General features: G+C 55.7%; 9 protein-coding genes across 9 annotated transcripts; 4 read left to right on the forward strand and 5 right to left on the reverse strand.

The window, feature by feature from the left end:
- Positions 1-110: 110 nt before the first annotated feature.
- Positions 111-4,303, forward strand: VC83_05733 (uncharacterized protein). Its single transcript, XM_024469347.1, has 2 exons — positions 111-789; positions 837-4,303. Exons 1-2 carry the CDS (start codon positions 375-377, stop codon positions 3,890-3,892), a joined length of 3,471 nt encoding a protein of 1,156 aa, XP_024322898.1. The 5' UTR covers positions 111-374; the 3' UTR covers positions 3,893-4,303.
- A 6-nt stretch (positions 4,304-4,309) lies between these two features.
- Positions 4,310-6,475, forward strand: VC83_05734 (uncharacterized protein). Its single transcript, XM_024469348.1, has 7 exons — positions 4,310-4,972; positions 5,065-5,181; positions 5,259-5,271; positions 5,324-5,360; positions 5,426-5,574; positions 5,622-5,658; positions 5,722-6,475. The coding sequence occupies exons 1-7, from the start codon at positions 4,745-4,747 to the stop codon at positions 6,332-6,334; spliced, it is 1,194 nt and encodes a 397-aa protein (XP_024322891.1). The 5' UTR covers positions 4,310-4,744; the 3' UTR covers positions 6,335-6,475.
- Positions 6,476-6,537: 62 nt separating this feature from the next.
- On the forward strand, positions 6,538-9,534 carry VC83_05735 (uncharacterized protein). The gene is made up of 3 exons (XM_024469349.1): positions 6,538-7,545; positions 7,602-8,177; positions 8,256-9,534. The coding sequence occupies exons 1-3, from the start codon at positions 7,288-7,290 to the stop codon at positions 9,288-9,290; spliced, it is 1,869 nt and encodes a 622-aa protein (XP_024322892.1). The 5' UTR covers positions 6,538-7,287; the 3' UTR covers positions 9,291-9,534.
- A 523-nt stretch (positions 9,535-10,057) lies between these two features.
- Positions 10,058-14,485, reverse strand: VC83_05736 (uncharacterized protein). Its single transcript, XM_024469350.1, has 3 exons — positions 14,083-14,485; positions 10,711-14,034; positions 10,058-10,616 (listed from the first exon to the last, which is right to left on the reverse strand). The coding sequence occupies exons 1-3, from the start codon at positions 14,144-14,146 to the stop codon at positions 10,531-10,533; spliced, it is 3,474 nt and encodes a 1,157-aa protein (XP_024322893.1). The 5' UTR covers positions 14,147-14,485; the 3' UTR covers positions 10,058-10,530.
- A 4,559-nt stretch (positions 14,486-19,044) lies between these two features.
- Positions 19,045-19,980, reverse strand: VC83_05737 (uncharacterized protein; the record flags this gene model as incomplete). The annotated part of the gene is made up of 4 exons (XM_024469351.1): positions 19,045-19,176; positions 19,280-19,613; positions 19,668-19,766; positions 19,796-19,980. The coding sequence occupies 4 exons, from the start codon at positions 19,978-19,980 to the stop codon at positions 19,045-19,047; spliced, it is 750 nt and encodes a 249-aa protein (XP_024322894.1).
- A 42-nt stretch (positions 19,981-20,022) lies between these two features.
- Positions 20,023-20,760, reverse strand: VC83_05738 (uncharacterized protein; the record flags this gene model as incomplete). Its single annotated transcript, XM_024469352.1, has 1 exon — positions 20,023-20,760. One exon carries the CDS (start codon positions 20,758-20,760, stop codon positions 20,023-20,025), a length of 738 nt encoding a protein of 245 aa, XP_024322889.1.
- Positions 20,761-20,804: 44 nt separating this feature from the next.
- Positions 20,805-21,178, reverse strand: VC83_05739 (uncharacterized protein; the record flags this gene model as incomplete). The annotated part of the gene is made up of 2 exons (XM_024469353.1): positions 20,805-20,967; positions 21,021-21,178. The coding sequence occupies 2 exons, from the start codon at positions 21,176-21,178 to the stop codon at positions 20,805-20,807; spliced, it is 321 nt and encodes a 106-aa protein (XP_024322890.1).
- A 279-nt stretch (positions 21,179-21,457) lies between these two features.
- MRPL10 (YmL10) lies at positions 21,458-22,582 on the forward strand. The gene is made up of 2 exons (XM_024469354.1): positions 21,458-21,781; positions 21,856-22,582. Exons 1-2 carry the CDS (start codon positions 21,477-21,479, stop codon positions 22,448-22,450), a joined length of 900 nt encoding a protein of 299 aa, XP_024323058.1. The 5' UTR covers positions 21,458-21,476; the 3' UTR covers positions 22,451-22,582.
- On the reverse strand, positions 22,583-24,232 carry VC83_05741 (uncharacterized protein). Its single transcript, XM_024469355.1, has 2 exons — positions 23,673-24,232; positions 22,583-23,614 (listed from the first exon to the last, which is right to left on the reverse strand). Exons 1-2 carry the CDS (start codon positions 23,874-23,876, stop codon positions 22,709-22,711), a joined length of 1,110 nt encoding a protein of 369 aa, XP_024323057.1. The 5' UTR covers positions 23,877-24,232; the 3' UTR covers positions 22,583-22,708.
- Positions 24,233-24,666: the final 434 nt, after the last annotated feature.

The raw sequence follows: 24,666 nt of genomic DNA on the forward strand, positions 1-24,666 counted from the left end.
GGTATCTATAATGAGGTCAGCTACGCATACAATATATTTATATTTTATGTCTGGAATACGCACCAAATGCCAATTGGATTAATTATATTGCTGGATTCTCCCATCGTTGAAACTCATCAGAGTGATAAGAAATCCGAGGCCAGAAGTAGACTAATACGGCTTAGCGCTTGATTGACCAACTTCACGCTAAACCTTACAGTGCGTCCATTCAGCCCGCACTTCGCGCGTCTCCAACATCGACGCGACTTGGTATTTCATGTTGACAATCAGCGCGTTCGCATCGCAATTCACGACAAACCGATGTTCGGAGTGTAACGCCATCAATCGATTAATCGCGCGCACCTGCTCGAAATAAAAGTCCCAGAACATCGACGATGGCTTCGTCCGCAGAAGCGACCACAAGCCAGCGGCGCAAGTCGGGAAGGGCTGTCAAGGTCCCCGACAAGTTTCAGCCGGAGATCGAATCATCGCAAAATGCCAGCGCAGGCGGGAAAAGGAAAAGGAGTGGCGATGATATGGAAGGAGTAGAGAATGGGGAAGAACAGGAAGAAGAGGAGGATGAGAGTGAGGAGGAAGACGAAGATGAAGAGAGCGAAGAGGAAGAAGCACCCGTGAAGAAGAAGTCTAAGCCGAAGGCAGCCGCCACAAAGAGCGCACCTGTCGCAAAGAAAGCCAAGGTCAATGGCAGTGCCCCGCACCCAAAATCTCATTCAATGAGGCTCCCGAGCCGGGCGAAAAAGCTAACTGGGAAGGTGGTCTTTAAGGACAATCATGCGGAGGGGCTTTATGGTGAGTGACCAGTGAGATGTATGCGCGCGCAATGTTAACTGTTACAGCTGAAATATTCACGAGCGATAAATCTTCCAAGGATGTTGCGACACAGTGGCTTGGTGAATACGACGCAGACAACACAGCAGCAATGGCGGACCTTGTCAACTGCGTCCTAAAATGCGCCGGCTGTGATATCAAAGTGACGGAAGACGACATTAATGACCCAGATAACAGCCCAAACCGACTCAACGAGATCCAAGACGAGCACAAGGAGAAGAATGTTGCCGACTATCCATTGATCTCGAAGGCAAAGTCCTCCCACGCATTTAAAGTCTGTCTCACGGATTTCTTCGAATCGCTGATGGGACTCATGCATTCGACTACTGTTCTATACGAGGATATTGCGCTGATTGAGAACATTCACCTGTGGATCACAAGCATGTCCTCATCCTTCCTACGCCCCTTCCGACACACCGCTACTGTCATTGCACTCGCATGCGCTACAGGCCTGTGCGAGGTAGCCAAGTCGCAAGTTCAAAACACAGCAGATATGCTTACATTGATGGAGAAGGAAGAAAAGCTAGGGCCGAAAGCAAACAAGGGCCGCCTCGCGACATACCAGAAGAACGTCGACAAGGGAAAGCAGCACCGCGAAACTTCAGAAGGAACCATCAAGGACTTCTTCGATACTGTGTTTGTCCATCGATATCGCGACGTGGACCCGAAAATCAGAACAGACTGCGTCGAAGCCTTGGGGCAATGGATTCTCATTTTGCCGACTACATTCTACGAAGGGACATTTCTACGATACCTGGGTTGGCTGCTGTCTGATCAGAACGGGCCCACACGTCATGAAGTTATCAAACAACTGGAACGGATCATGAAGTACGGCGAGCTTGGCGGGATACGCAACTTCATCGACAGATTCCGTCCCCGCATTGTCGAGATGGCCACGAAAGATGCGGAGACCACCGTACGCGCATCGGCTGTGGATCTCCTTGATATGATCCGGGAGAAAGGCATGCTGGAGCCGGACGACATTGATATTATCGGCAAGCTCATATTCGACTCTGATATAAGGGTGCGGAAGTCCGTCGTTAACTTCTTCGCGGCTAATATTGAGGATCTGTATGAGTCTAAGATTGAAGACCTTGGTGGTGAAGAAGCACTGGATGAGGCATTCACTCTGGATGATGAGAATAAGGAAAACCCATGTTCGGGCTGGATTAAGCTGAAGGCACTAGCTGAGGTGCTGTTGAATTACGATGACGGAGATGCTGTAGATGAAGAGTCAAGTCAAGACGACGACCTCGTCATTAGTGACGGCACAATCAACGCCGCTGGCTTTGAATCGAGATACTCCCTTGCGGCAGAGGTTCTATATGACAAAGTCGCCGAGCTTCAAGACTGGGAGATGCTGACTGGATACCTGCTGTTTGATCACTCCAATAAACAGAAGGCTGGTTCAGTATCTGTTGCCGTCAGGAGCGCATTCAAGTTAGAAGAGAAAGAAGAAGTCGCCCTCCTGGAGATCCTACACGCAGTTGTAAAGACCAGCCTGGCCAGACTTGGTGAGGACCACCACCAGAAAAAGAAGGGTGGAAAGTCAGCTTCTCGTGTCGATGAAGACTCAACGGCACGGAAACTTGCGGCTGTCCTTCCGCGCCTGTTGAAGCTATTCGGTTCCAAGCCGAAGACGTCAACCGCGGTCCTTCGTCTCGAGCACGTGCTAAATCTGGGTATCTTCCAAGAGCTGCGCCAGGACTCGACGGCGTATGCAACCTTGTTACATGAGATCAAGTCTCAGTTTAAGAGCCATGCGGATGCACATGTTCTAAGGGAGGCTAGTGTTGCTTTGCTGCATGCACAGGCATTTGAAGAACTCGGAGAGACTACGGAGGATCAGATGCAATCACTTTGGGTCGATACTATTGACGATTTGAGGAAGCGTTTCCCGAAAAGCACTGAGATATCAGTGAGAGGCGACACTAAAGTTGAACTTGTCCTCCAGCTAACGACCACCGTTACCCGACTCAACCGGCTGGCGGGGATCAGCAATCCCGTGGAGCTATTTGAAAAGGCACCGAAAAAGACCGCTAAAGGCGTCAGGGCCTCGACAATGCCGGTCATTGACATGCTTCTTGAGCTTGTCGGCCGCGGTTTCCTAGATACCCCTGATCCAGATATCGATGACGAAGAGGATAAGTTGGTCATCAGCGCCATTCAGACGACACTATTCTACTTCATGTGGAAGGGCCGCGCCTTGAAGGAGGCAGTTGAGAATGCCGAAGAGGTCCCCGATGTAGACGTCGATGAGATCAAAGAGCGCACCGAAACCTTCTCAGACAAACTCATCAGCACGCTCTCCTCCCGCGCGGGCCTCGACCCCTGCCGCCTCCAGGCCACCGGCTCCATCCTCGACCTCTACACCATCTTCCGCTCCATCCTCACCAGCAGGAAAGCCGAAGCTGTGCTAGCCGAAAACGACTTCTCGCACCTCCTTACCCTCGTTCGCCACATCGCCCCAGAAGTCCAGGAGGAGATCACCTCCATCTTCGCGACGGCCGAAAAGCACTATGCCAACAAGGCGCACAAGACCCTCGAGCCGCCCGCCGACAACGACGACCCAGAGGATATCGACTCCGACCCCGAAGACGACGACGAGGGCCTCACGGATGCGGAGCGCCAGGTCGACGGCTTGAAGGCTGAGCTACAGCTGTGCGACCTCACCTCCAAACTCGTCCTCGCTATCTACGCGCGTGTAATGGACGCCGAGGGCGCCATGGAAGGGAAGCTCAAACACCGCATGCTCCGCAACAAACGCAGGCTCGGGGCGAACGTCGCGCAGATCCTGGCTGTTCTAGAGGAACCGAATCCAAAGAAGGGGAAGAAGGGGAAGGCATCGGGAGGGAAGAAGCCGAAGGAGAGCGATGTGAGGTCGAAGATGAAGAGTTTGGAGATTGTGGTCGATGATGATGAGGAGGAGGAGGAGGAGGAAGAAGTCGATGAGGAGGAGCGGAGGAGACGGGAGTTAATTGACGAGGAAGGTCCGCCAAGCGCGGACGAAGCAGACGACGAACAGATGGTTGAGGAGGAGGATGAGGAGATCTTGGGGGACTAATCTCGCGCTATGAATGGCTATGGTCTATATAGGATCTGTCATAAATGATAACTGATGGGGGGGTGGGCGGTGAGGTTGCTGGTGTCTGGCGTTCCGGGCGCAGCTGTAGGATATTGCTTGGTACTTGGTTATCTATGGAAGCTTTGATGGGGCTTGGCGGGTTTCCGCTGGCTCTTTATGATTTCTTCATGCGCGCGAACACTTTGGGTCGCGCAAGCTTGGGGGGTGGGATTGCTAGGTCTTGTAGCTTGCGAAAACCTTTTAAATATATCCTGCTTTTTACCAATCGGCGCAATGCACAGTTGATGATCGCGCATCGCCACCGCACGGGGGAGCTTGACGTTCATAACCCAGAGTACAGAGTACCGGACTTGCAATCTACCCAGCTTCCAGGTCCTTGTTCCCCCTCCCAACTCCCCTCCTTCCGTCCCTCCTACCCCCCGATTGCGGTACACGACGCCCAGCGAAAGAAAAATATATACATACATATTACCCCCCTCTGCCGTGGCAAAAGTTGAAATAACCGCTTTTCCTGACTCCACCACTGCTACTGCTACTGCTTCTACTCCCCACCGTGCTACTTTCCTGTCGTAGACCTAGCTCCTCCTCGTCGCTCAGACACTCCTCGTTCTTGGGTCACGCCAGGCGCGAAGGCCAGATGGAGAATTAAACGCAACATTTGAACTTTGAGCAGAATCAGACGCTATAGACGAGGAGAAAGTGAAAACGAAGACGCGACGCCCAGATTCTGAGCCAGAACCCCGCACACCTGAAGCCAAAAGATCGCTGGGACGAGAGCTCCACGCGCGACAGTGGTACTAGCTATAGGTGCGCCCGCACCCACCAGACAAGATGGAACGGACGGCGCGGATGAGCTTGCGCGAGGAGCCGCCGATATTCCCGACTTACCTCGAGGGCGGTGAGCCTAGTGTGCTGGGCGCGAAGACGCTTGCGACCACGGACGCGGACAGCGCCGCAGACGTGGCCGCGGAGGCGGAGGCGGAGGAGGATGATGATTCCTTAGGGGGGGGCGAGTCGTCGGTTGAGGTAGGGGAGAGGAGCGAGATCACGGTGGTGATGGTGAGTGCTGCTCCAACCCTTGGGAGTTATGAGTTTGGTGAGAGGAAAGGCGGGGGGGCTGGGATGGGTATGAGGGCTAACGATACGGGCAGACCTTCGATGGGGATTCGAGCTATGGGACTGATGATGCGGATAGCGGTCTATTCTATGAGACTGTAGGATCCAGTGCGTTTACGTTCCCCAAGGAAAATGGGAGGACCTATCATGCGGTATGTATCACTCATCCCAAGACTTTTGAGGCAGAAAGCCCTCCGACGATCCGCATGCTGATCGAAGCGAGGTGCAGTATCAAGAAGGCAGTGAGTCCCGCCGAGCACCCCATGCTGCACTGTAGCTAATAGATCATCTAAGAATATCTCATGCCCAATGACGAGAAGGAGCAAGATAGGTAATTAACGTATCCCGAGGGAGTGGTTATGGTTTCCCAGATGACTAATGGCGCCCAACCAACAGGATGGACATGATCTACCACTCACTGAGTCTGATGTTCGAGGACAAGCTCTTCTTCGCGCCGGTCAAGAACCCGCAGCGCATCGCTGACATGGCGACTGGCACTGGCATCTGGGCTATAGATGTTGGCGACAAATATGAGGGCGCCGAAGGTCTGCCAACCCTCCACCTACGCCGAATCTCTACTAACAACCCACAGTCATTGGAATCGACCTCTCCCCAATCCAACCCAACTGGTAAGCCCCATAGCCCCCTAAGGGTACACCAGTCCCGTCCCCCTAGATACTCACCTCCCGCAGGGTCCCCCCCAACGTCCAATTCCGCGTCGACGACATCGACAAAGACTGGATGTTCGAGCACCCCCTCGACCTAATCCACTCTCGCCTCTCCTCCGGCCTCGCCGTCCGCGACTGGCCCCGCTACCTAACCGAGTGCCACAAAGCCCTCAAGCCCGGCGGCTGGGTCGAGGCGCAGGAATTCAGCGTCTCCATGGGCTGCGAGGACGACTCGCTCCCCCCCAACTCCATGATCAAGAAATGGCACGAGGAGGCTAACCGCACCTTCACGGCCGCCGGGTGCGATCTTCGCTTCGAAGGCGAGACGCTGAGGCAGCAGATGATAGATGCGGGGTTTGTGAATTGCGTGGTGCAGGAGTATCGGTGGCCGATGGGGCCGTGGCATGAGGATAAGCGGCTGAGGGATTCGGGGGCGTTTGCGATGATGAGTATGTTGACGGATATGGAGGCGATTAGTCTGGCGAGTATGACGAGGTATGGGGGGTGGAAGATGGATGAGCTGAAGGTGTTTTTGGGGGCTGTGAAGAAGGAGTGGAGGATGAGGTCCATTAAGGCGTATTGGCCGCTGTATGTGGTGTATGGGCAGAAGCCGGGGGAGAGGCCGAAGGGGGAGTGAGTGGGTGTGGCATAGGTGGGGGGTAGGGGCACATGTGGAGGGGGTTATGATTGTTATGGCGTTTGATACAATCAAAATTGAGGCATGCCAGGTTAGCAAAATAGGGACTCGAGAAGTCAACTCGTTAAGGCATAATTTTCGACCTACTGACTAGCTGAGCAATGTGAGAGGCAGTAGAGACCAGATCTGTCGTTGACTATTTAAGGGTCCAGTACAGTAAGCTCATATGTCAGGGTCGCAGTACAGTAAGCTCATATGTCAGGGTCGTATTTTCAGGGCCCTTTAGAATCCCTGTCCCGTACTGTTTTTATATTTTTTAGGAGCGATGCCACTAATGTTATAATCTTGGCAACTCTCACACGGTATATGCATGTGATTGATAAATACCACAGAGCAGAGCACACCTACGCATCAAGTAGTCCCATGCTCAACACCTCTTCAGTCATTATCCCACCTACCCAATAAATACCCAATAAGGACATTACCCGCCCGCCCAGCCGTGCATTTCAGCTACTCCATCTAAGGATGGGCGCATTCATTCCCTCCTAACAAGGGTGCACTCAGCCCTCAGCGATGGAGCGCGGGAGATGGACCCTGCCCGCCCTGACTGTATCTTACAGAAGTGAGATCGCCGGCTCCAGTAGCCCCCTGCCCATCCACCACCTATCCCCATCGGTGCTCCAGCAGCCGACTCAACTCAGCCCTCGAGATCGAATGAGGCATCGCCGATCAGCAGATGCCCAGTCTGCAGCCCGCCATTGGCGCGGGGCCCGTCCTCGGTGCCGTCTCCCAGCATGCAGGGCCTCACTTCCTACCGCAGCCATGCCGCCGATGCCCCCCTCCTCCCTCCCGCTCCCTGCGTCGCCGCGAATATAAGGTAGCAGCTGATACACCCTTCCGCGGGAGACATCTCTACACACACCAAACGCAGTAGTACTTAAAGAGCGCGCACGATGGCTACCCTCAAAGACCGCACCAAGTCCGCTGTAGCAGCGGCTGCTACCGCCGCGGCGAGCAAGCTAAAGAACGGGCGCATGTCCTTCCAACCTACGCAACCCCCCCTCCCCGACGACCCAAACGTCCACCTCAAGGCCGGCGAGCCCGTGACAATAACCCAAGAACCGCCGCCCGAGCAGCGCTTCCCCGACCTCGAGACGGACAAGAAGCGCGGCGGGCGCCGCCTAATTATCGCCTGCGACGGCACCTGGACGGTACGCTCCCCCCCCCCCCCCCCGGGGCCCCCAGACCTAGCTCTAACACCGCCCAGAACAGCTACTCTGACGCCCCCACCGCCAACGCCCCCACCGCCAACGCCCTCGGCGACTTCCTCCCCGGCATCTTCTCACACACCAACATCACGCTCCCCTCAAACATAACCCGCATCTGCCGCGCGCTCAACACCAGCGCCGTAGCCACCACGGACACGGAGCCGCGCCCCGCGCAGATCGTCTTCTACCACCCCGGCATCGGCACGGACGGCGGCATCGAGGACCGCGTCATCGGCGGCGCGACGGGGGCCACCATCTCCTTGCACATCAGCGAGTGTTATGGCTTCCTGTGTAACAATTGGCAGGTGGGGGATGAGATTTTCCTGTTTGGGTTCAGCCGCGGCGCATACACCGCGCGTGCTATCGCGACGCTGATCACGGATGTTGGACTGCTGACGGCGAAGGGGCAGGAATTCTTCTTTCAAATTTTTGAGGATTGGAAAGATCAGAACGTCCCTGAAGTTCTGGAGAAGCAGATGAAGGACGAGAAGATTAATGGTGCTCGAGGCGCATTTAAGGGGCTCCCCGCCACCCCTCCCATGCCGAGCAAAGCCTACGCCGACGAGCTAGCTAAGGTTCGTCTTCCTACCCCCTCTTCCCCTTTCCCACTTCCCCCAAACAAACCCCACTAACCCCCCCCCCAAAAAAAACAGCGCGGTTACACCCGCCCCTCCGTCCCCGTCAAAGTCCTCGGCGTCTTCGACACCGTCGGCGCCCTCGGCGTCCCCCCCATCTTCGGCCTCCACATCTCCGCCACAGAACTAATGCAATACTCCTTCGTCAACACCAAAGTCTCCCAAGTCGTCGAATACGCCTTCCAAGCCCTCGCCCTCGACGACCACCGCGCCGCCTTCGCCCCGGCGGTGTGGGAACAGCCCCAGCAGCCCGCTGAACTCAAGACGCTCGCACAATCGTGGTTTCCGGGTGTGCACTCGAATATTGGGGGGGCGGGGGGGTACGACGATCAATCCCTCGCCAACGACACGCTGGCTTGGATGCTGGCGCAGTTACAAACCGCGGACGTCTCAGATGACGGCTCGCCGCTCCTAGACTTCGACACGGCGTACTTGGATTTCATCTTCTCCCTCAACGTCACGCACTGCAACGACACCCCCTCCGTAGGCGGCTACCGCGGCTGGGCACTTGGGAAGATGGACGAGACCCTCACGACGACGTATAGTTTCGTCGGCGACGTCAAGCCCTGGGCCGGATGGGAGAATTGGCGCGATTGGGCGCACCCCGGCGACCTAGCCAGGACGCCGGGGCGCTATGAGTCCTACTCTGCGAAATCGGGACGCAGGACGAAGAGAGACAGGCCTTTGGTAGAGAGTAACGAAACCATCCACCCCTCAGCGCGCGTGCGCGTCGCGTGCGGCGGAAGGGGACTCGACGACAAAGGAGCGTACTTCCCGCGCGGCCTCGAGGGATTCAAAATCGTCGGCCCGGAGGGGGCGGATATGAAGGACCCCCTGGCGATGGGCTTTAAATGGGTAGGCAAGGACTCGCATGGACGCGATGTGGTGCTGGAGGAGTGTAAGTTGGGGGCTATGGAGTTGGCGCTGCTGGTGACGAGTCGGAAGGCTGTGGAGGAGGGGGAGGCGAGGAAGGGGGTTAGGGCGCAGGAGGTTGAGTGGCAGAAGGGGGAGGTTGGGGGGGTTGGGGGGGTGGTTAATGGGAAGGGGAAGTGAGGGGGTTTGGGTGTGTGGGTGTATGTGACATGAGGAAGGAGCGAGTTTTGAATACCATCGCAACTTCCCCTTTATATCTGACATGCCACAGGAAGGCACGACCCTCACTCACGTCACCCTCGCACCTCCCCCAAAATCACCCAAGTAAACGCATTCACAGAGGTAAACAGACACCCATAATCACTCGGAAAAAAGCCTCATTAACCCAACTACAACCCATCACAACCCTTTATCCCACTCCCCCATCCCCCTACCCCCACTTCCCCCGCCCCATCACCCATCAAGATCACCCATCAAGATCACCCATCAAGATGCCCCATCAAGATCAACCAAGAGTAAGGTCAAGATTAGATAAATGAAGTTCAAATCGATCTTAACATAACCCCACACAGCCCCTTATAACCCAACCCAATCCCCAACCACCCCTAGCCACATTTCTCCCAGCAACCGCGCACGAAATTATGTTTCAATTCCCATCTGTAAAACCCCGACTATCCATTTCTTTCATACCACGTTTCGATATTTTTTCGTTCGTTAACTCAGCATAGCATGCGCGCGATGTTTAATCGCTCTCTCGCTCGTGGCCCTGGTCCAGCTCGTCCTTCCCTGTGCCAGGCCAGGTCCAGGCGCTATCCTCATCCCCTCCTCCCGTCCCCAAGCCCATCTCTTCTCCCCGATCACGAGCAGGCTAGCTACCAAGCCAGCCCCCCCCCCCGCAACCCTCCCCAAAAAATAGCAAAGACAAACACCCCCCCCCCCCCCCAACCCCATCTCTCAAAAAAAATCTCAGGCGCTGCGTCTTATCACGTCGTTATATGTCAAATAATAAACCCCCCCTTCCCCCGCCCTGCCCAAAAAATTCCAAGGTATATATACGCTTCCCCCACTTTCTCTCTCCCATCCCATCCATACCGTCCATATCATCCCTTTTTGTTCGTTTTTTAAATAAAGAAAAAATAAGAAACAAAACATCGTCTTTCTCTCTTATCTCTTCTTGGCCCCTTTTTGCCCCATCATCGGGGTCGGTAGGCACGCACGCGTTATTTATCCTTCTTGTCCGCATCTGCATCCCATTTTTTTGGTTGATTTAGCCGCGTCGACATCATCATCGACATGTATCTTCGACACAGTAGCAGCAGGTTCCGTCCGCACATTAAAAGGCGTCCAGTTCTCCAGGTTCGAGTGTTTCGAAAGTTCGCATCCGACGGTCCGCCTACAGCGCCGTCGAGCGTCAAACACTCTACACCCTCTGCATCACTGACGCCTCCGCCCGCGCCCTCATATGACTCGCCTGCGTCTCGAGACTGCGCGCCATGAGATGCGTCACTGTTACCACGTATTAGCCCAGTCCAATCCCCGCTCAACCCACCACCCCCCTCAACAAAAACGACAGAGAAGAAAGAAAGGAGCAAAAACTCACTCGGCCACACCGCAGCGTTATCAAGCATAAAACTCGTGATCCTCAAGATCCTCGCCCCAAACCCCCCGGGCTCCTCCGCCAAACTCCTCTGCTGCACCGCCAAGCCCTGCAACCCCACCATCCCAGCCTCATAACTCATCTTCATCTCGGCGCTCTGCAGCACCTCCTGGATCTTGATGAGCAGCTTGATATCCTCCTCCTCCAGCAACATGATCCCGGGCACCTGGCTGTAGTCCACTTCATCCCGGCCGAGGATCCCGAGGTACGCACCGACCCGCTCTTGCACGGTGGCAACCCATTCGGCGAGGACTTGCGCGCAGTCGAAGGCGCACATGGCGGATTGGAGGGGGAGTTCGCGGGAGGTGAAGTCGGCGAAGGTGACGCCGAGCTTATCAGACATCGACAGCGAGTCCGCGGCATAAAACGCCGCTTTCCTCAGGTGCCGTTCGCGCTTCGACGTCGTCCCCGGCGCCATCGTCGTCTGTTGCTGCAGGGGCGCACTCATGCTACCCATCTGCTGCTGCTGCACCCCCCCACCAGCAGCCACCAACACCTTCGCAAACCCCGGCGACCCCCCCGACGACGGCGGCGTATCCCCAAAATGCGAGTGCGCACTACTCCCCGTCGCCTCCGACGCATGCTCCGACGCGCCCGAAGAGGCCTCCCCATGAGGCCCTGGGGAGTGCTCAGCATGCTGCACGATCTCCGACCCCGTCGAGATCTCCTCCGCCATCCCCTCATAATCGCGCTGCCAGAACTTCTCCTTGGAGCGGGACAGATTAACGAACAGCCGCACGTACGCCAAATCCAAAAGGGGGATCGAGTCCGCGGAGAAGGCGCTGAAGCCGAAGGGATTGGGCCGCTCGAGGCTATGACTCGCGTTGCTAGCCCATGCTTCCTGCCACGCCTTGAGCGCGGGCTCGATGTGGCGGTGCATCGTCTCCGTCTCCTCGTTCGTCCAGAGCTTGTTGTGGTGGCGCTGCCGCGTCTCCCAGATGTAGTTGTGCAGCGCGTTGATGAGGACGAAGCAGCCAAAGGTGCTGGGCTTGAGGGTCGCCGAGGGCGCGCCGCCGTTCGAGTACCCATTGTGCATGTGCTGTTTCTCGCTGGTGCGGAGGAGTTCGCCGAGTGCGTCGTGGAAGAGCATCAGGTTCTGGCTGGCCGCCTTGACGCCGCCTTTGGCGTTGAAGCTCGCTGCGCTGTCGCAGGCCCAGAAGTCCTCTTCGCAGGGAAGCTCGAGGAGGATCTCCGAGTTCGTGAGGGCGGGGGTGTGGTTGAAGGCCGACACGAGGAGGCTCGACAGGGCGAACACGGTGAAGAGAGTCCGCTTCCGCTCTTCGGTGATCCGCCAGCTTATCCACTCCCGCTGCTCGTCAGATATATCCTGCACGCCCCCGTTCAACCACATATCCGCCATCGGGGTATCGTCCGAGGATGTCAGGTCGTCGGGCTGCGTCCCATTCGGCGGCCTCAGGAGACCCGCGGCGCGGGACAGGCTCACGAGCGCAGCGCAGTGCGTCGCGGCGATATCTCCCGCCGTCTTGTCGCCGCAGTTGTGGCCATAGATGACATTGAGCAGCATAGCCTGCACAAGCCACACGGGCGTATGCACCGACTTCTCCGACGTGGCGTGGCCCGAGTCCGCAACTCCTGCCTTTCGCATATCGGCCTTTCGTACGTCCGCCTTCCTGCGCTCCTCCAGGTAAAGCTGGATCATCTTCTTGGCCAGCTCGAATATCTCCCTCGACACGGCGTGGTCCATCTCGTATAATGCCCCGATCGCCGCCATGGAGAGCATCAGACATCCCCTTCCGCCAACCATCCCCGACTGCCTCGCCGAGTTGATCTGCGACGCCGGAACATCAAACGACAGCGTCGGCAGATGCAGGAACGGCAGGTGCGGCTGGAAATACGTGACATACGCGCCGACATATCGCTGCAGGTCGGCCGTGCTCGGCAGGCTGCGCGCGTTCTCGTTCGGCTGACCGCGGAGGTGCGCCGGTGCGCTGAACTGGAACGAGTTCTTGCGGCCGCCAAACGATGTGATCTGGCTCAGCGCCACCACGAGGACCTGGCGCGTGGCCTCGGTGATGGTGGCTGCGGGTGAACACGGGTTGACTCCGTTCACGGAGGAGGGCGTCTCGGGGCCGAAGTTCATCGTGTGGTGGATTCCATTGGTGTTGGTGAGGCCGGGCATCATGGACGGGCTCAGCGAGCTCATCGATGGTGGGGGGGTGGAGAAGTATGTATCCGACGCCTGCTTTTGGGAGAGGTTGTGTGGCGAGATCGGGGCGCCGCTGTGGAGGAAATCCGGGAAGCCGTTTAGGGACAGGTCGAAGCCGAAACTCCCGGGGCCCATCAGCGCCGGAGCCATCATGCTCTGCTGCCACATGGACCCCGGGTTCACGGGCTGGTTCGAGCCGTCCAGCATCACCTCGCTGATGCCGCTCTGGCTCGCCGTGCTGATTGCCGAGGGCGACGAGCCGTCAATGGCATTCTCGTTTGCCGTAAAGTCCAGCTGGTGCTCGAAGCCGTTCATCCAGCCAAAGTCCTCCTCCATTGGCTGGCCCCCGGTCACATCCGGGAATGCGTGCTGGTACGCCGACGCCGAGTCGATGGCCATGGACTGCGGGGAATCGCTGTAGTGTAACGCGTTGGGGTTGACGGTGCTGCCCTCCCGGTTGAACATATCCCAGTCGAACTCGGCCAGGATCCGTGGGTCCACAGGCGCCGTCCGTAACCCCCCGCCCATAGCCGCCACGTTCACCCCGTCCATATCCAGCTTCGGCAGCACACTGTGAGACATGCCCCGCTGCCCCAGCGCCGCCGACATCCCCGCCAAATGATAGCCATCGTGCGCCGAGAGCCCCATCAGGCTGCCATGCCGGCTATGCGTCCCTTGCACGATATTCCTCGGGTTGGCGGAATTCGGCGCGATCAGGTGTATCGCCGCATTATCGACATGGCTGATGGTGTTCGCGCGCGGCCTCATCGGCCCATGACCCTTGGCCACCGAGCCCTTCCGTATCTTGGCGGACGTGGCCGTGCTGCTGGCGCTCTCGCGGCGGTTCCGCGGCCGCGACGACGGCGTGGTGGTCATATGCAGCTTCTGCTGGTGGCGCAGGAGCAGGTCCCGCCGCGCGAAGCAGCGCGTGCACTCGGAGCACTCGAACGGCTTCTCCTTGGTGTGGGAGCGCTCGTGGCGCTTGAGATGCTCGAGCCGCGCAAACGAGCGCGTGCAGGTCGCGCAGATGTGTGGCCGGGGCTTGTCGGTCTTGGGCGGGGGGAAGGCCGTCGCAGGCTTTGGGTTCAGGGCGGGATCAACTGGAGGGCGAAAGTTAGATCTGGCATCCTCTCGCAGCAGCTACATACCATTCTCGTTGAGAGCGCCGTTCGTCGTGGCATTTGCAGCGCTGGATGACGTCGTGAGAGGCATGCTGGGCAGGGTCTCTCGCAGCGGCAAGGGGAGTCGAGGGAGGCGCGGCGCGGTGAGGGCGTCGTCGGACTGCTATCATGCTACAACAAATGTGTGGTTGCGGTTGGGTTTGTTGGATTGCGTGAGCGATTCGTCAAGGGAGCGGCGGCGATCGGCTGGTGGGACTCGGACTGGAAATGAGGGATGCAGTGGGAGTGAATAGTTGTTTGGATTGTTGCGAGGGTGAAGGTTAGCTTGCCAATCGAGGCGAGGAGAGAATGAAGGAAAGGGTCGGGGATTTGATGGCAGCAGGATATTTTCTTGGTGGTTTGTTTGGTGGTGGGTGAGTGGTGGGTGAGTGGTGGGTGAGTGGTGGGTGAGTGGTGGGTGAGTGGTGGGTGAGTGGTGGGTGAGTGGTGGGTGAGTGGTGGGTGAGTGGTGGGTGAGTGGTGGGTGAGTGGTGGGTGGTAGTGGCGAGGCGGGCAGGGAGGTCAGTAGAGGCGAACAACAGGCGAACAACAGTTAGTTCTGGTTCTTGACGGTTTGAAGGCCAAGAGGACCAAGACCTCAGGTGTGGCAACCAGTCAGAGGGAGGCAATGGGGTTGGATGGTGAGGATAGTGAGGATAGTGAGGATAGTGAGGATAGTGAGGATAGTGAGGATAGTGAGGATGGGATTGGGTATTGGGGTATGGGGTATGGGGTATTGGTGTATGGGATGGGGTATGGGATGGGGTATGGGATGGGAGATGGGATGGGAGATGGGGTATTGGCGTATGGGAGATGGGGTATTGGCGTATGGGAGATGGGGTATTGGCGTATGGGAGATGGGGTATTGGCGTATGGGAGATGGGGTATTGGCGTATGGGATATCGGGTATTGGCGTATGGGAGATGGGGTATCGGGATATGGGATATGGATGGGTATAAAGGTAGTGTATACTGGAGGTGAGTATATCGAGTATATCGAGTATATCGAGTATATCGAGTATATCGAGTATATCTGTGTATTGTGTGAAGGTATACGGAGTAGAGAGAGGGGAGGTGGTGGGGGGTGGTGGGTGGTGGGGGGTTGCATGGGTTGCGTGGTTGCGTGGGTTGCGTGGTGGGTGTTGGGTGTTGGGTGGTGGGCGATGATGCGCGTGGTACTTGGGTGGATACTTGTCACGGTACTTACTGTATACCAGACCCCCATTCCCTCTGGTTCTGTTGGTTCACTCGCTGCTCTAGCCTTGTCACTAATCGGAAAGTAGCAGGTACTACCCATCCTTGTTCCATGCCCTTCCCTACCCCTCTACCACCTCTACCACCCCTACGAACACCACCACCTCCCCACCACCACCTCCCCTACCCCCCTACGAACACCACCACCTCCCCACCACCACCACCACCTCCCCTACCCCCCTACCACCACCACCACCTCCCCTACACCTCCCCTACCCTACCCCTCCCCTCCCCTACCCCTCCCCCCCTCGTCATCACCGCCATCATCCCCCCTGGCCAAAACCTGGACATGAGAGAAGAACCCCCCTTTCCCCCACGGCGTGCAAGGCCATGGGGAACAATAATGCCAGTTAGCAGTCAGCAATGGTTAGATGGATGGGATGGTGGGGCGTGTAGGAGCCGTACTCCGTAAAGTGGGTCGGTTTACTGTACTAGGCGTCGCGCTGACAGAGCAAAAGTAGCCCATTTGACATTGGCCACGGGCTAGAGTACCTTGGACTGGGTGGGCTATTGAACCCACCACCCCATCCCACATCCCCATCCCACCTCACCTCCCACCTCCCACCTCCCACCTCCCACCTCCCACCTCCCACCTCCCACCTCCCGCTGTTTATAAACAAGACCAACCGCCACCACCACCCACGAACGCCGCCTCCGATTTCATCCTAGCGCCGCGCATGGCGACCTTGGCCATGGCGCGTTGGGCAAGGGCGAGCATGCTGCGCACGTCGGCGGAGCGAGCATGCAGCGCGCGTCGGCGGAGCTGTGCCCCATAACTGCTTGCTCAGGTCCGCCGGTACGGGCAGAGCTTCAATGGACCGGCACGGAGTACTCCGGCGTGGGAGTCGGACTCCGCAGAGGATAGACGCGCTGGATACAGGGTGTACAGACCCAGTGAGGCCGAGCCGCCTTAAAACAGCGATGCCACTAACCCCAAAACCAGTCTAGTCCACTCTAACCCACTCTAACCCACCCCCCCCCCCTTCCACCACCCACACCCCTTCCCTCCCCCAGAAATCCCCTCCCCCAGAAATCCCCTCCCCCAGAAATCCCCTCCCCAAGAAATCCCCTCCCCCAGAAATCCCCTCCCCCAGAAATCCCCTCCCCCAGAAATCCCCTCCCCAGAAATCCCCTCCCCCAGAAATCCACTCCCCCATCTCCCTCCCCACACCCCCCCCCCAACCTTCCCCATCTCCACGAACACAAACCGGGGTCTCCACGACAGGCGACCTGCAGCAACGCCCCTCGACCACGACAACCAATCGTACACCCCTGCCTTCCCCGGATTTCGCTAATCAGGAGCCCACGAGGGTGTTGCCTCGCTAGGGGTTTGTTGTTGGGGAGGGCACAAGAGATGGCGGCGGAGGAGGATGTTGGTCTGGGCTAGAGCTGGACTGGTGGACTGGACTGGACTGGACTGGACTGGACTGGACTGGACTGGACTGGACTGGGAAAAGGGGGATGGCGTGGCGTGGCGTGGCGTGGGCATGGGGCGGGCGGGATGGATACAGCAATTTAATCGCTGGTGGTCGACGACGATGGGAATAAGGGCCTCTCCCGTGCCTCGTCCCTGGCCTTGCCTGGCCCAGCTTCACCAGGGGCAGCAACCAACGACGACGGGCGCGCGCCCGCCGTTGGTGCTAATCCATATCCTCGTCCGTCCTCTGTACGGCTGCATGCCGGATGATGCTGTATGACGCTGGCTGTATATATTACCCCACGGTTCTCCCAGAGTCCTCAACCGTCGGATCGGCTCTTCGGCGCCAAACTACCACTATGGGCCAGCTCCCAGCCCGCGTCGTAGCCATGGCCATACGGAGTGCTGCAGCTGATAGCATTCTTAGAAAAGGGGAGGGAAGGGCAGCCCGCCGCGGCCCTGGAATTGCCGGCATGCAAAGAATCCCCCTACACCACTACTCCCACCGTTCCTGTCCTCCCATCCCCAACAGCCAATGTCGGATCCCCTCCTCCGGCATCCCATAACAGGCCTACCCACCCCTTTCCCAACCCACGCACCAGCCGCTGGGACCATGCCACTACATCTCGAACGCACGCTCCCTTCTATGTTGTGTGACCCCCGACCGGCTTCCCCATCTCAGGCCACCACCACCACGGACACCGTTTGTCCGTCTGATACTGTACCAGAGCAAGCAGCCTGTCCACAGCCCTGGGTCGTGATATTAATTCGATAGAAGTTGTATCGCTCCCCACCTCCCCCCCGCGCCGAGGATAACCGGTACGTGCGAGGGCGTGTAAACCCCATCCATCCCATCTCCCTCTCCGCCCGCAACGAGCTCCCCATCACGCACGCACGTGCACGACTGCGTTGGCTAGTTGGTTAGTCCTCGGTCCAGCTCCCGGGCGCGTGGCGGTCGCGCACGGGACTTGGGGGTTATATGCTATGTATGGGGACGCCCTGTGCTGGGGCTATGCGTCCTGATGCACCACCGCAGAGTAGCGTAGTTGTATCACGCGTCGTCCCCGTTCCTCACCCCACCAGGGGTCATAGATTATTCTCTCAGTGTTCCCCATCCAGGGCAACGGCGTGTGTGGAGTGGATTGGTATTAGCACATCGGGATAGGATGGGATGGGATGGTCTAGGAGCAGGGGTCCAGCCGGCGCAAGGGAGGGAGGGTATGGCTCGTGTGGATTCGTGGAATGTTCTTTGGTGGAACGAATTTGGAATATAGATTGTAATGTATGCAAGGGGGGTATAACATTTCCTCAACCCACACTACCTACCGGTTCGAGCGTGGACAAACTTCTATATCAAGACCCCCCCCCCCTTATTACCCCAGGTTGGGTTCGAACAACCGTCCTGTCTAGGGGTATACCACCATACCCCCATCCATACATGCGGATGAACCCCTCCTCGTGCACCGAGGTAGGGGCCGGCGGTCGCTGGTCGGGACGGGGGTTAGGTGTCATTCTCACATGTGATCTCTGGCTGGATCTAGAATTCCCACTTCTAATCCTCGTCAATAAGCCACTGGATTTATCATGTGCATACCTCGTAGAGGCGGGATAAGAAGATGAGAGCATGGGAGCATGAGGGTTCCCCGGGTTTTTGGAACGGCTTGTGAACGCTTGTCATGTGCCTGCCTGTCTGCTTGTTGCATGGAGGAAGCAGGGAGGGAGGGAAGGGAGGACCTGGTGGGAAATCTGTCTTGAGCCGCTGATTTATGATGTTTTCTGGAAGCTGCAATTGTAAGATATGCTTATGGAGATATATTTCTCTTTATAGTTTTATAGAGTGAATACATGTTATATATTGTTCCTATAGTAGCTGGAAGTTTATCAAGTAGATTTATTCCGATTTATTTGAACTAAAATATAGACATTGGATTTTAAAATAATATATCCTCGGCAGATAATCATACACTCATCTTAAAACCGAAAAAATGAATGAGAATATTTATCTGGCCCCTATAAATGGCCAAAAAATCAAAAAATCAATATTTAGACGTCAATTTCTGTACATCATCGCCTGCCACGACAAACCTCGCAACTAAACCAAACGAAAAGCCAACACACCCCGATACAATATTAACATTTGAATGCTATACTATATGAACAGCCACTGACGCCTTGGGAATATCTCAAATGCCCAGCCATAATTGAAGCTTCATCGTAAAAACCCTCACTTATATACTCGCTCCAAATTTATACACGCGTAGGTAGACAGCCGCCCCCGAATTAGCTGCCAACCCCAACCAGCTTCGCCCATTTACCCTCGTCAACCTCCGATCCGTCGCCCGGGTAACCTATGTTGTCCCGATCATCATCGATGATTCTCCCGTACTCGAGCAGCAGGCGGTACATATACACCTAGTCCATCTATTAGCTTCATTGTCGACATAGCGAGGATAAATAGGGGGTGGGGGATATAAGAATGGTCAACAAAAGGGGAATACAAAAAGAAGAAACTAACCTCCATATCCTCCTTCCTCAACACCTTCGCAGCCCACTCCGACCCCCTCTTCGCAATCAGCCTTCCCTCAAACTCATGCTTCTGCACATACAGATTCATATTAACCCAGTCCTCGCCCCGATCATTCCCCTCCGCGTTCCCATACCCCACAAAATACGTCAACATACTGTATATCTCGCGATATTCGATCCCGAGCGGCACAAAGTGCACCCACGCGAAAAGGCGCGAGGTATGCCACTCCTTGAACAGCGTGCTTTTGATCGGTAGGCTGCGGCTCTGGAGAAGTGCCCGGAAGCGCGCCGAGATCCCGTCCCCATCCACGTCAAGGATAAACCTGTTCTTGAATTGTTCGGCGAGCGCCGCCCAGTACGCCCTCGATCACTCCGACGCCAAGTTCGTGAATGGGTCCTGGCCGGGGGCGTTGGGGCGTACGCCGTAGAGGTTGGGGTGTAGGGGGTCGGTGCCGATGACTCTGACGGTATTGTTGCTCAGGAAGTCAGCATCGAGATTGCGGACCAACCGGTCTCTTTTTTTGTCTCTTCGTCCACGCCCAATGGCGGCCTAGTAAGTGTGCCGCGCCAGTATATCGTATCGTGCTTATCCTCCCACGCGTAGTCATACTTATCATCATATGCGTAATTTGTATCCTTGGGAGGTAGTCCAGTAGGCCGCGGATGGGTAGAGGATGTCGTTATTAACATTTGTTTTACCCTCACTGAAAATTGGGACGAGTCGGAGAGTATTTAGTAAATCCATAGGCAGATAAAGCATGGTATGAAGATCAGAGACGAGAGGGCCCAGAGAGCAGAGGTCAAGGATCGATTTTGGTTTTGAATAATGGTATTGGCATTGTTGTTTAGCTTGTGTGAATTGAGCTTGAGAAGGCTTTCGTAACGCAAGAGTGCTTTGCTCTTGAGAAGTTCTTCGTTATGAACGAGTGAGTCGGGAGGGCGTGCCTCCTTTACAGTAGACATGTAGGGTAGTCCCGATATGTCTTTCCATTCTGGGTCCACCGCAGTTTCTTTCGCAGCTGCATCTTCCCAGAGGCCAGGCAGATGCTTCGAAAACTCGTTCTTTATATGCTCAGTACTGACCCTAGACCCCTCTTCAGTCTTCAGGAGTTTTTGGAGTTCGTCCCAAGGAACCGTCACGCGTGGCTTGCTACGCCCGTTGACAGCAATATCCATATCTGGTAGGTCCTTGACGAAAGACTGGATCATTTCAATAAACCCTGGCCATTCATTTTTATCGCGGGTTAGTGACGCCACAGCCCCATCTCGTATGTGAACTCCCCAAATATCCTGTTCTCTCCTAACATGCATGCGCCCCGCTAGCGACCGAATACCCTTTGGATCCACCCCCCAGAAGGGTCTTAAATCGTCCATAATCTGTTCAAAAGGGCCCACGACCCCAGACCCCTCCTCCATACCAAAGTCGCCCAGAATTTCAACCTTCCGGTCGCGTGCGAACTTATACCACATATCAAAATGTGGCGGTGGATTCCTCCCGTATCGCTCTCGGTAGCTTAGAACAATGCTGGAGAATTTGGGATATGTTTTCCCCTGTTCCTGGTAACGATCCCATAATGCGTCTTTTTGGATGATCCGCCTATGTATGGGGTGTTGGTCATCGACAAGGTTCGCATCGTAGTCGCCGTTGACGTTGCTCCAGTCTTTGAGCTTCGGGAGCTATTCCCACAGGTTAGACATTGTGGGGCTTTCAGAAAAGGAGGGGTACCTACATCAGGCTCTGGTTTTGCTTGTCCAGGAAGAACAACATGAAAAACTCTTCGTGGCCATCTGCGCCAAACAGTATAAAAGAATTCACAACAATCGCAAGAAAAGCAGCAGAACTAAACAGCGCGATGATTTGTCGCGTGCTGAGGTTAAAGGAAGGCATGGCGGGCACTCGTATTCAACACCGACGCTGCAAACAAGGAAGAAGAAAAGGGTTATAAACGTTGAAAAACCGTCATCTCCACCTGCAGTAGTGTTGATACTACGCCGGTGAGATCTCATCCACGTTGCTGAAGAAATGGAGGGGAATTGAGGACAAGAAGCTCCAACCGTGATTGATAGGCTATAAATGGACATTGAAATTACAGGGGTGTCGAACATATCACGTGATAACTAAAATTCCAATGTCGTCGGAACGAACATGAAGCCGCAAGTCCAGGAACAACAATCCACCTCCAGCAATGCCTCCACGGTTACCCGCACTTACGGCGGCTCTTCGCCCGGCGCAGAGTACGAATGGAATTGTCTCGGCATTCCTCGTCCCCTTTCTCCTGGCGAGAAACGCCTCGATTCTGTCGAACCTCCAGGACAAAGATGAGGCATACAGCAAGCGCATAAGGCGCGGTCGTGGTCCATCGTCGGGGAAGGGAAAGACGTCAGGAAGAGGTCACAAGGGTCAGAAGCAGCACGGAAGTGTGCCAGCGAGGTTCCAGGGTGGTCAGACTACGCAGGATGTCGTGCACCACCAGAAGGGAGGAGAGAATTTGTACGTCTCCCGCCATGCAATTGCAACAGCACCCCAGCTGTGACTGTAGCGCGCATGTTCCTAACCGTTTATAGCTTCTCCGTCGAGATGTCGCCCATTAACCTAAATCGCATACAGGATTGGATCGACCAGGGAAGGCTGGACCCGACCAAGCCGATCACAGTCAAGGAGCTGGCCGAGTCGCGGTGCCTCCACGGTGTCAAGAACGACGGTGTGAAGCTTCTGGCGCGCGGAAAGCAGGAGCTGAAGACCCCAATCAACATCCTCGTATCGCGCGCCTCGGCAGCGGCCATTGAGGCCGTCGAGGCCGCTGGAGGAAAGGTCACCACCCGCTACTACACCAAGCAATCGCTCCGCCGTCTCCTCAAGGGCGAGTCCGAATCGTCCTTCACTCCTCTCGGAATGATCCCAGCAGAGGATAGCGCCGAGCCAACCGAATCCCCGATCGTCGCACAGGCCAAGCCATTCTCTTATCGTCTCCCCGACCCAACGAGCCGTAAGGATATCGAATACTACAGAGACCCGGCACACAGGGGATACCTCAGCCACTTGATCGCAGAGGGCGAAGGTCCATCTTTGTTCTTCAAGACGCCAGGTAGCACGGTCAAGAAGAGCAAGAAGAAGGCTGGCAAGGAGGGTGTTGTGAAGGGAGAGAATAAGTTGTGGTAAATGTCGGATTAGGCGGTATTATGAGTGGGGCAACTGTACTATCTGAAGAGAGGTTATACGGATCAGACCTGGCAAGGAAATGGTTCTAGAATATCTAGAGTGCTAACTAAGCATATGTACAATACTTAATTTTCTATGTTTATGGTATAATGTGCTTTAAATACTCGGCGGCAATGCCATGGTGTGAATGCTTTTTCTAGGTGCAACAATATTGCCTCCACAGTCCTCATGTATGTTACATCTCGGCCGTAATTCGCCCTATAACTTCGCGGTCTCTTTCACCTGTGCTCTATCCGCAGACATTTCCGTCTCCCCATCCTCCGCATCCCCACTAGCAAATGCCTCCCCAAACCCCTCAAACATCGCCAACGTCCCTGGCTCCGCCTTCTTCACCAACCCATCTTGAAGTGTCGTTGCCACATGGACTCCACTAGGACTCCACAGCTTACTCTCGTGTGACCCCCTCCCACCCGCACTCCTCGTCGTCCACGCCTCCTGTGTCCACCACCCATCCCCCTCCAGCAGCATCTCATCAGCATCTGTATGAAAAATTACGCTATGCCCTAAACTAGCAATCTTCGCCAACCGATCCCCGAAGCCCATAGCCCTAGCTATCAAAAACAGACCATTTCGATCGCTGGCGTACAAATGCGCCGCAGCATGCAGATTCGGCTGCGCCCTCGACATCTCCCCCACCCTCCGGTAATAGTGCAACTGCCTGTAGTCCCCCGGCGGCTTTCCCTTATTATACGGCTCGCAATCCGCCTTGCGGATCTCCAAGCCAGGGAACGTCTTGTGCTCAGGGAATTTCCGGATATGCGCCTCATACCACGGCATATCGATATCGGGACAGATATCCCAGTCCTCTGGGCGTTTCCCGCCGAGCGACGCTGTGTACTGCTGTCCCCAGTTCGGCTCTTGGTGCGCGGAGAGCGTGGGCGTGGCGATCTTGAAGGAGCAGATCATGTGGAAGCACACGTCGCCCATCTCGCCATCTGCATCAGTGATGGCGAATTGTTCTTCTTCGTCTCTCCTTGAGCGGCGCCGGGGCTGCCTCACAAAGACAGAACGTTGACATGTGTAGCGCGTGTCGCCGAAGTGAGTGATTGTGAAGACGTAAGGGCGGTCAATTTTGCCTGGTAGCGTGAAGTAGCCGTGTGTGCTCTGTAGGTATGTTAGGTAATTGCTTTCTCGATCAATGCGAGGAAAGGAGACCACATACGTGAGCTACCAAGCCTTCAGGCACCTCTTGCGCCGCGGCCCACAAAGCCTGCGCGTAGACGTGTCCGCCGAAGGAGTTCCAGGAGCCACCGGGCGCCCATGCTGGCGTCTTGGACATATATGTGTGATCCTTCCCTAGGACCTTCTCCAACGCCATCAGGTCCGCAAAGGGCGTCTCGGCGTTAGGTATCGCAGAGTGGTCCATTGTGGTGAAAGTTAAGGGACTGGAAGAAAGATGCGGCGGTGTGAAATTCCAACGGTTAATTATGTATGCACATATAGGCCGCGATGAGACTGAATAAGCTGAATAAGATCAAGGATATAAGAATATAGAGGTATAGAGAAAGTCTAGAGAAATGGTGAGAATCCCGAACAACTTCTCCTGCAGCCTCGTTTGAGCCGAGGTACCTGTTAGCCTGTGCCGACTTATCAGTGTTGGAACCCCGCTATGCATTGAACTAAACTCAACAAACTATTACGATGGCAGGAAGGCAGAACTTATGTTAATCTCCTACTTGAGCTGGGGGAAGTGAAAGATCTGCCTATGGGATGTCCTTGCCCTGGCTGTGGCATATAGAGTGTTGATAGGCCTTAGCGCGAGGCTGAGAAAATTAATTCACAAGCGAAGCAAGCGATCACACAGGCGAAGCGATCACTGAACTTCCCACCTAAAATTGAGAAATTTACAAGATAATAACTCAACAACAACTTCATAATATCTTCTAAAAATGTGTGTGTATCCTTATATATACACGTAGATTCCTTTATTTTAGCTGAAGTTGTTAGGTGAGAAGCTTAGTGATCGCTTCGCTTGTGAAATACGATAACTTATGTTATATATCCCACTCATCACAACCCTGGACGCTATGAATGCAAAACAATCCGCTCAAAAATGAAGAGTACACGCGCTTCCCACGTATATACTGCCTACCACTGCTATCCCATTACCCGCCCAAAGGTACGGTGTGTACCTTTACCGCCACAGCTATGAACAC

Source organism: Pseudogymnoascus destructans, assembly GCF_001641265.1.
Source record: "Pseudogymnoascus destructans isolate 20631-21 unplaced genomic scaffold scaffold_14, whole genome shotgun sequence".
NCBI lineage: Eukaryota > Fungi > Ascomycota > Leotiomycetes > Thelebolales > Thelebolaceae > Pseudogymnoascus > Pseudogymnoascus destructans.

Coding starts and splice junctions, on each gene's coding strand:
- VC83_05734 (XM_024469348.1), top strand. CDS start 4,745: ATGGAACGGACGGCGCGGATGAGCTTGCGCGAGGAGCCGCCGATATTC. Junction 4,973..5,064: donor GCGAGATCACGGTGGTGATG/GTGAGTGCTGCT, acceptor CGATACGGGCAG/ACCTTCGATGGGGATTCGAG. Junction 5,575..5,621: donor CAAATATGAGGGCGCCGAAG/GTCTGCCAACCC, acceptor AACAACCCACAG/TCATTGGAATCGACCTCTCC.
- VC83_05735 (XM_024469349.1), top strand. CDS start 7,288: ATGGCTACCCTCAAAGACCGCACCAAGTCCGCTGTAGCAGCGGCTGCT. Junction 7,546..7,601: donor CCTGCGACGGCACCTGGACG/GTACGCTCCCCC, acceptor AACACCGCCCAG/AACAGCTACTCTGACGCCCC. Junction 8,178..8,255: donor ACGCCGACGAGCTAGCTAAG/GTTCGTCTTCCT, acceptor CAAAAAAAACAG/CGCGGTTACACCCGCCCCTC.
- VC83_05733 (XM_024469347.1), top strand. CDS start 375: ATGGCTTCGTCCGCAGAAGCGACCACAAGCCAGCGGCGCAAGTCGGGA. Junction 790..836: donor TCATGCGGAGGGGCTTTATG/GTGAGTGACCAG, acceptor TAACTGTTACAG/CTGAAATATTCACGAGCGAT.
- VC83_05741 (XM_024469355.1), bottom strand. CDS start 23,876: ATGGACCACTCTGCGATACCTAACGCCGAGACGCCCTTTGCGGACCTG. Junction 23,615..23,672: donor CTGAAGGCTTGGTAGCTCAC/GTATGTGGTCTC, acceptor ACATACCTACAG/AGCACACACGGCTACTTCAC.
- VC83_05736 (XM_024469350.1), bottom strand. CDS start 14,146: ATGCCTCTCACGACGTCATCCAGCGCTGCAAATGCCACGACGAACGGC. Junction 14,035..14,082: donor CGGCGCTCTCAACGAGAATG/GTATGTAGCTGC, acceptor TTCGCCCTCCAG/TTGATCCCGCCCTGAACCCA. Junction 10,617..10,710: donor TAACGCTGCGGTGTGGCCGA/GTGAGTTTTTGC, acceptor ACGTGGTAACAG/TGACGCATCTCATGGCGCGC.
- MRPL10 (XM_024469354.1), top strand. CDS start 21,477: ATGCCTCCACGGTTACCCGCACTTACGGCGGCTCTTCGCCCGGCGCAG. Junction 21,782..21,855: donor CAGAAGGGAGGAGAGAATTT/GTACGTCTCCCG, acceptor AACCGTTTATAG/CTTCTCCGTCGAGATGTCGC.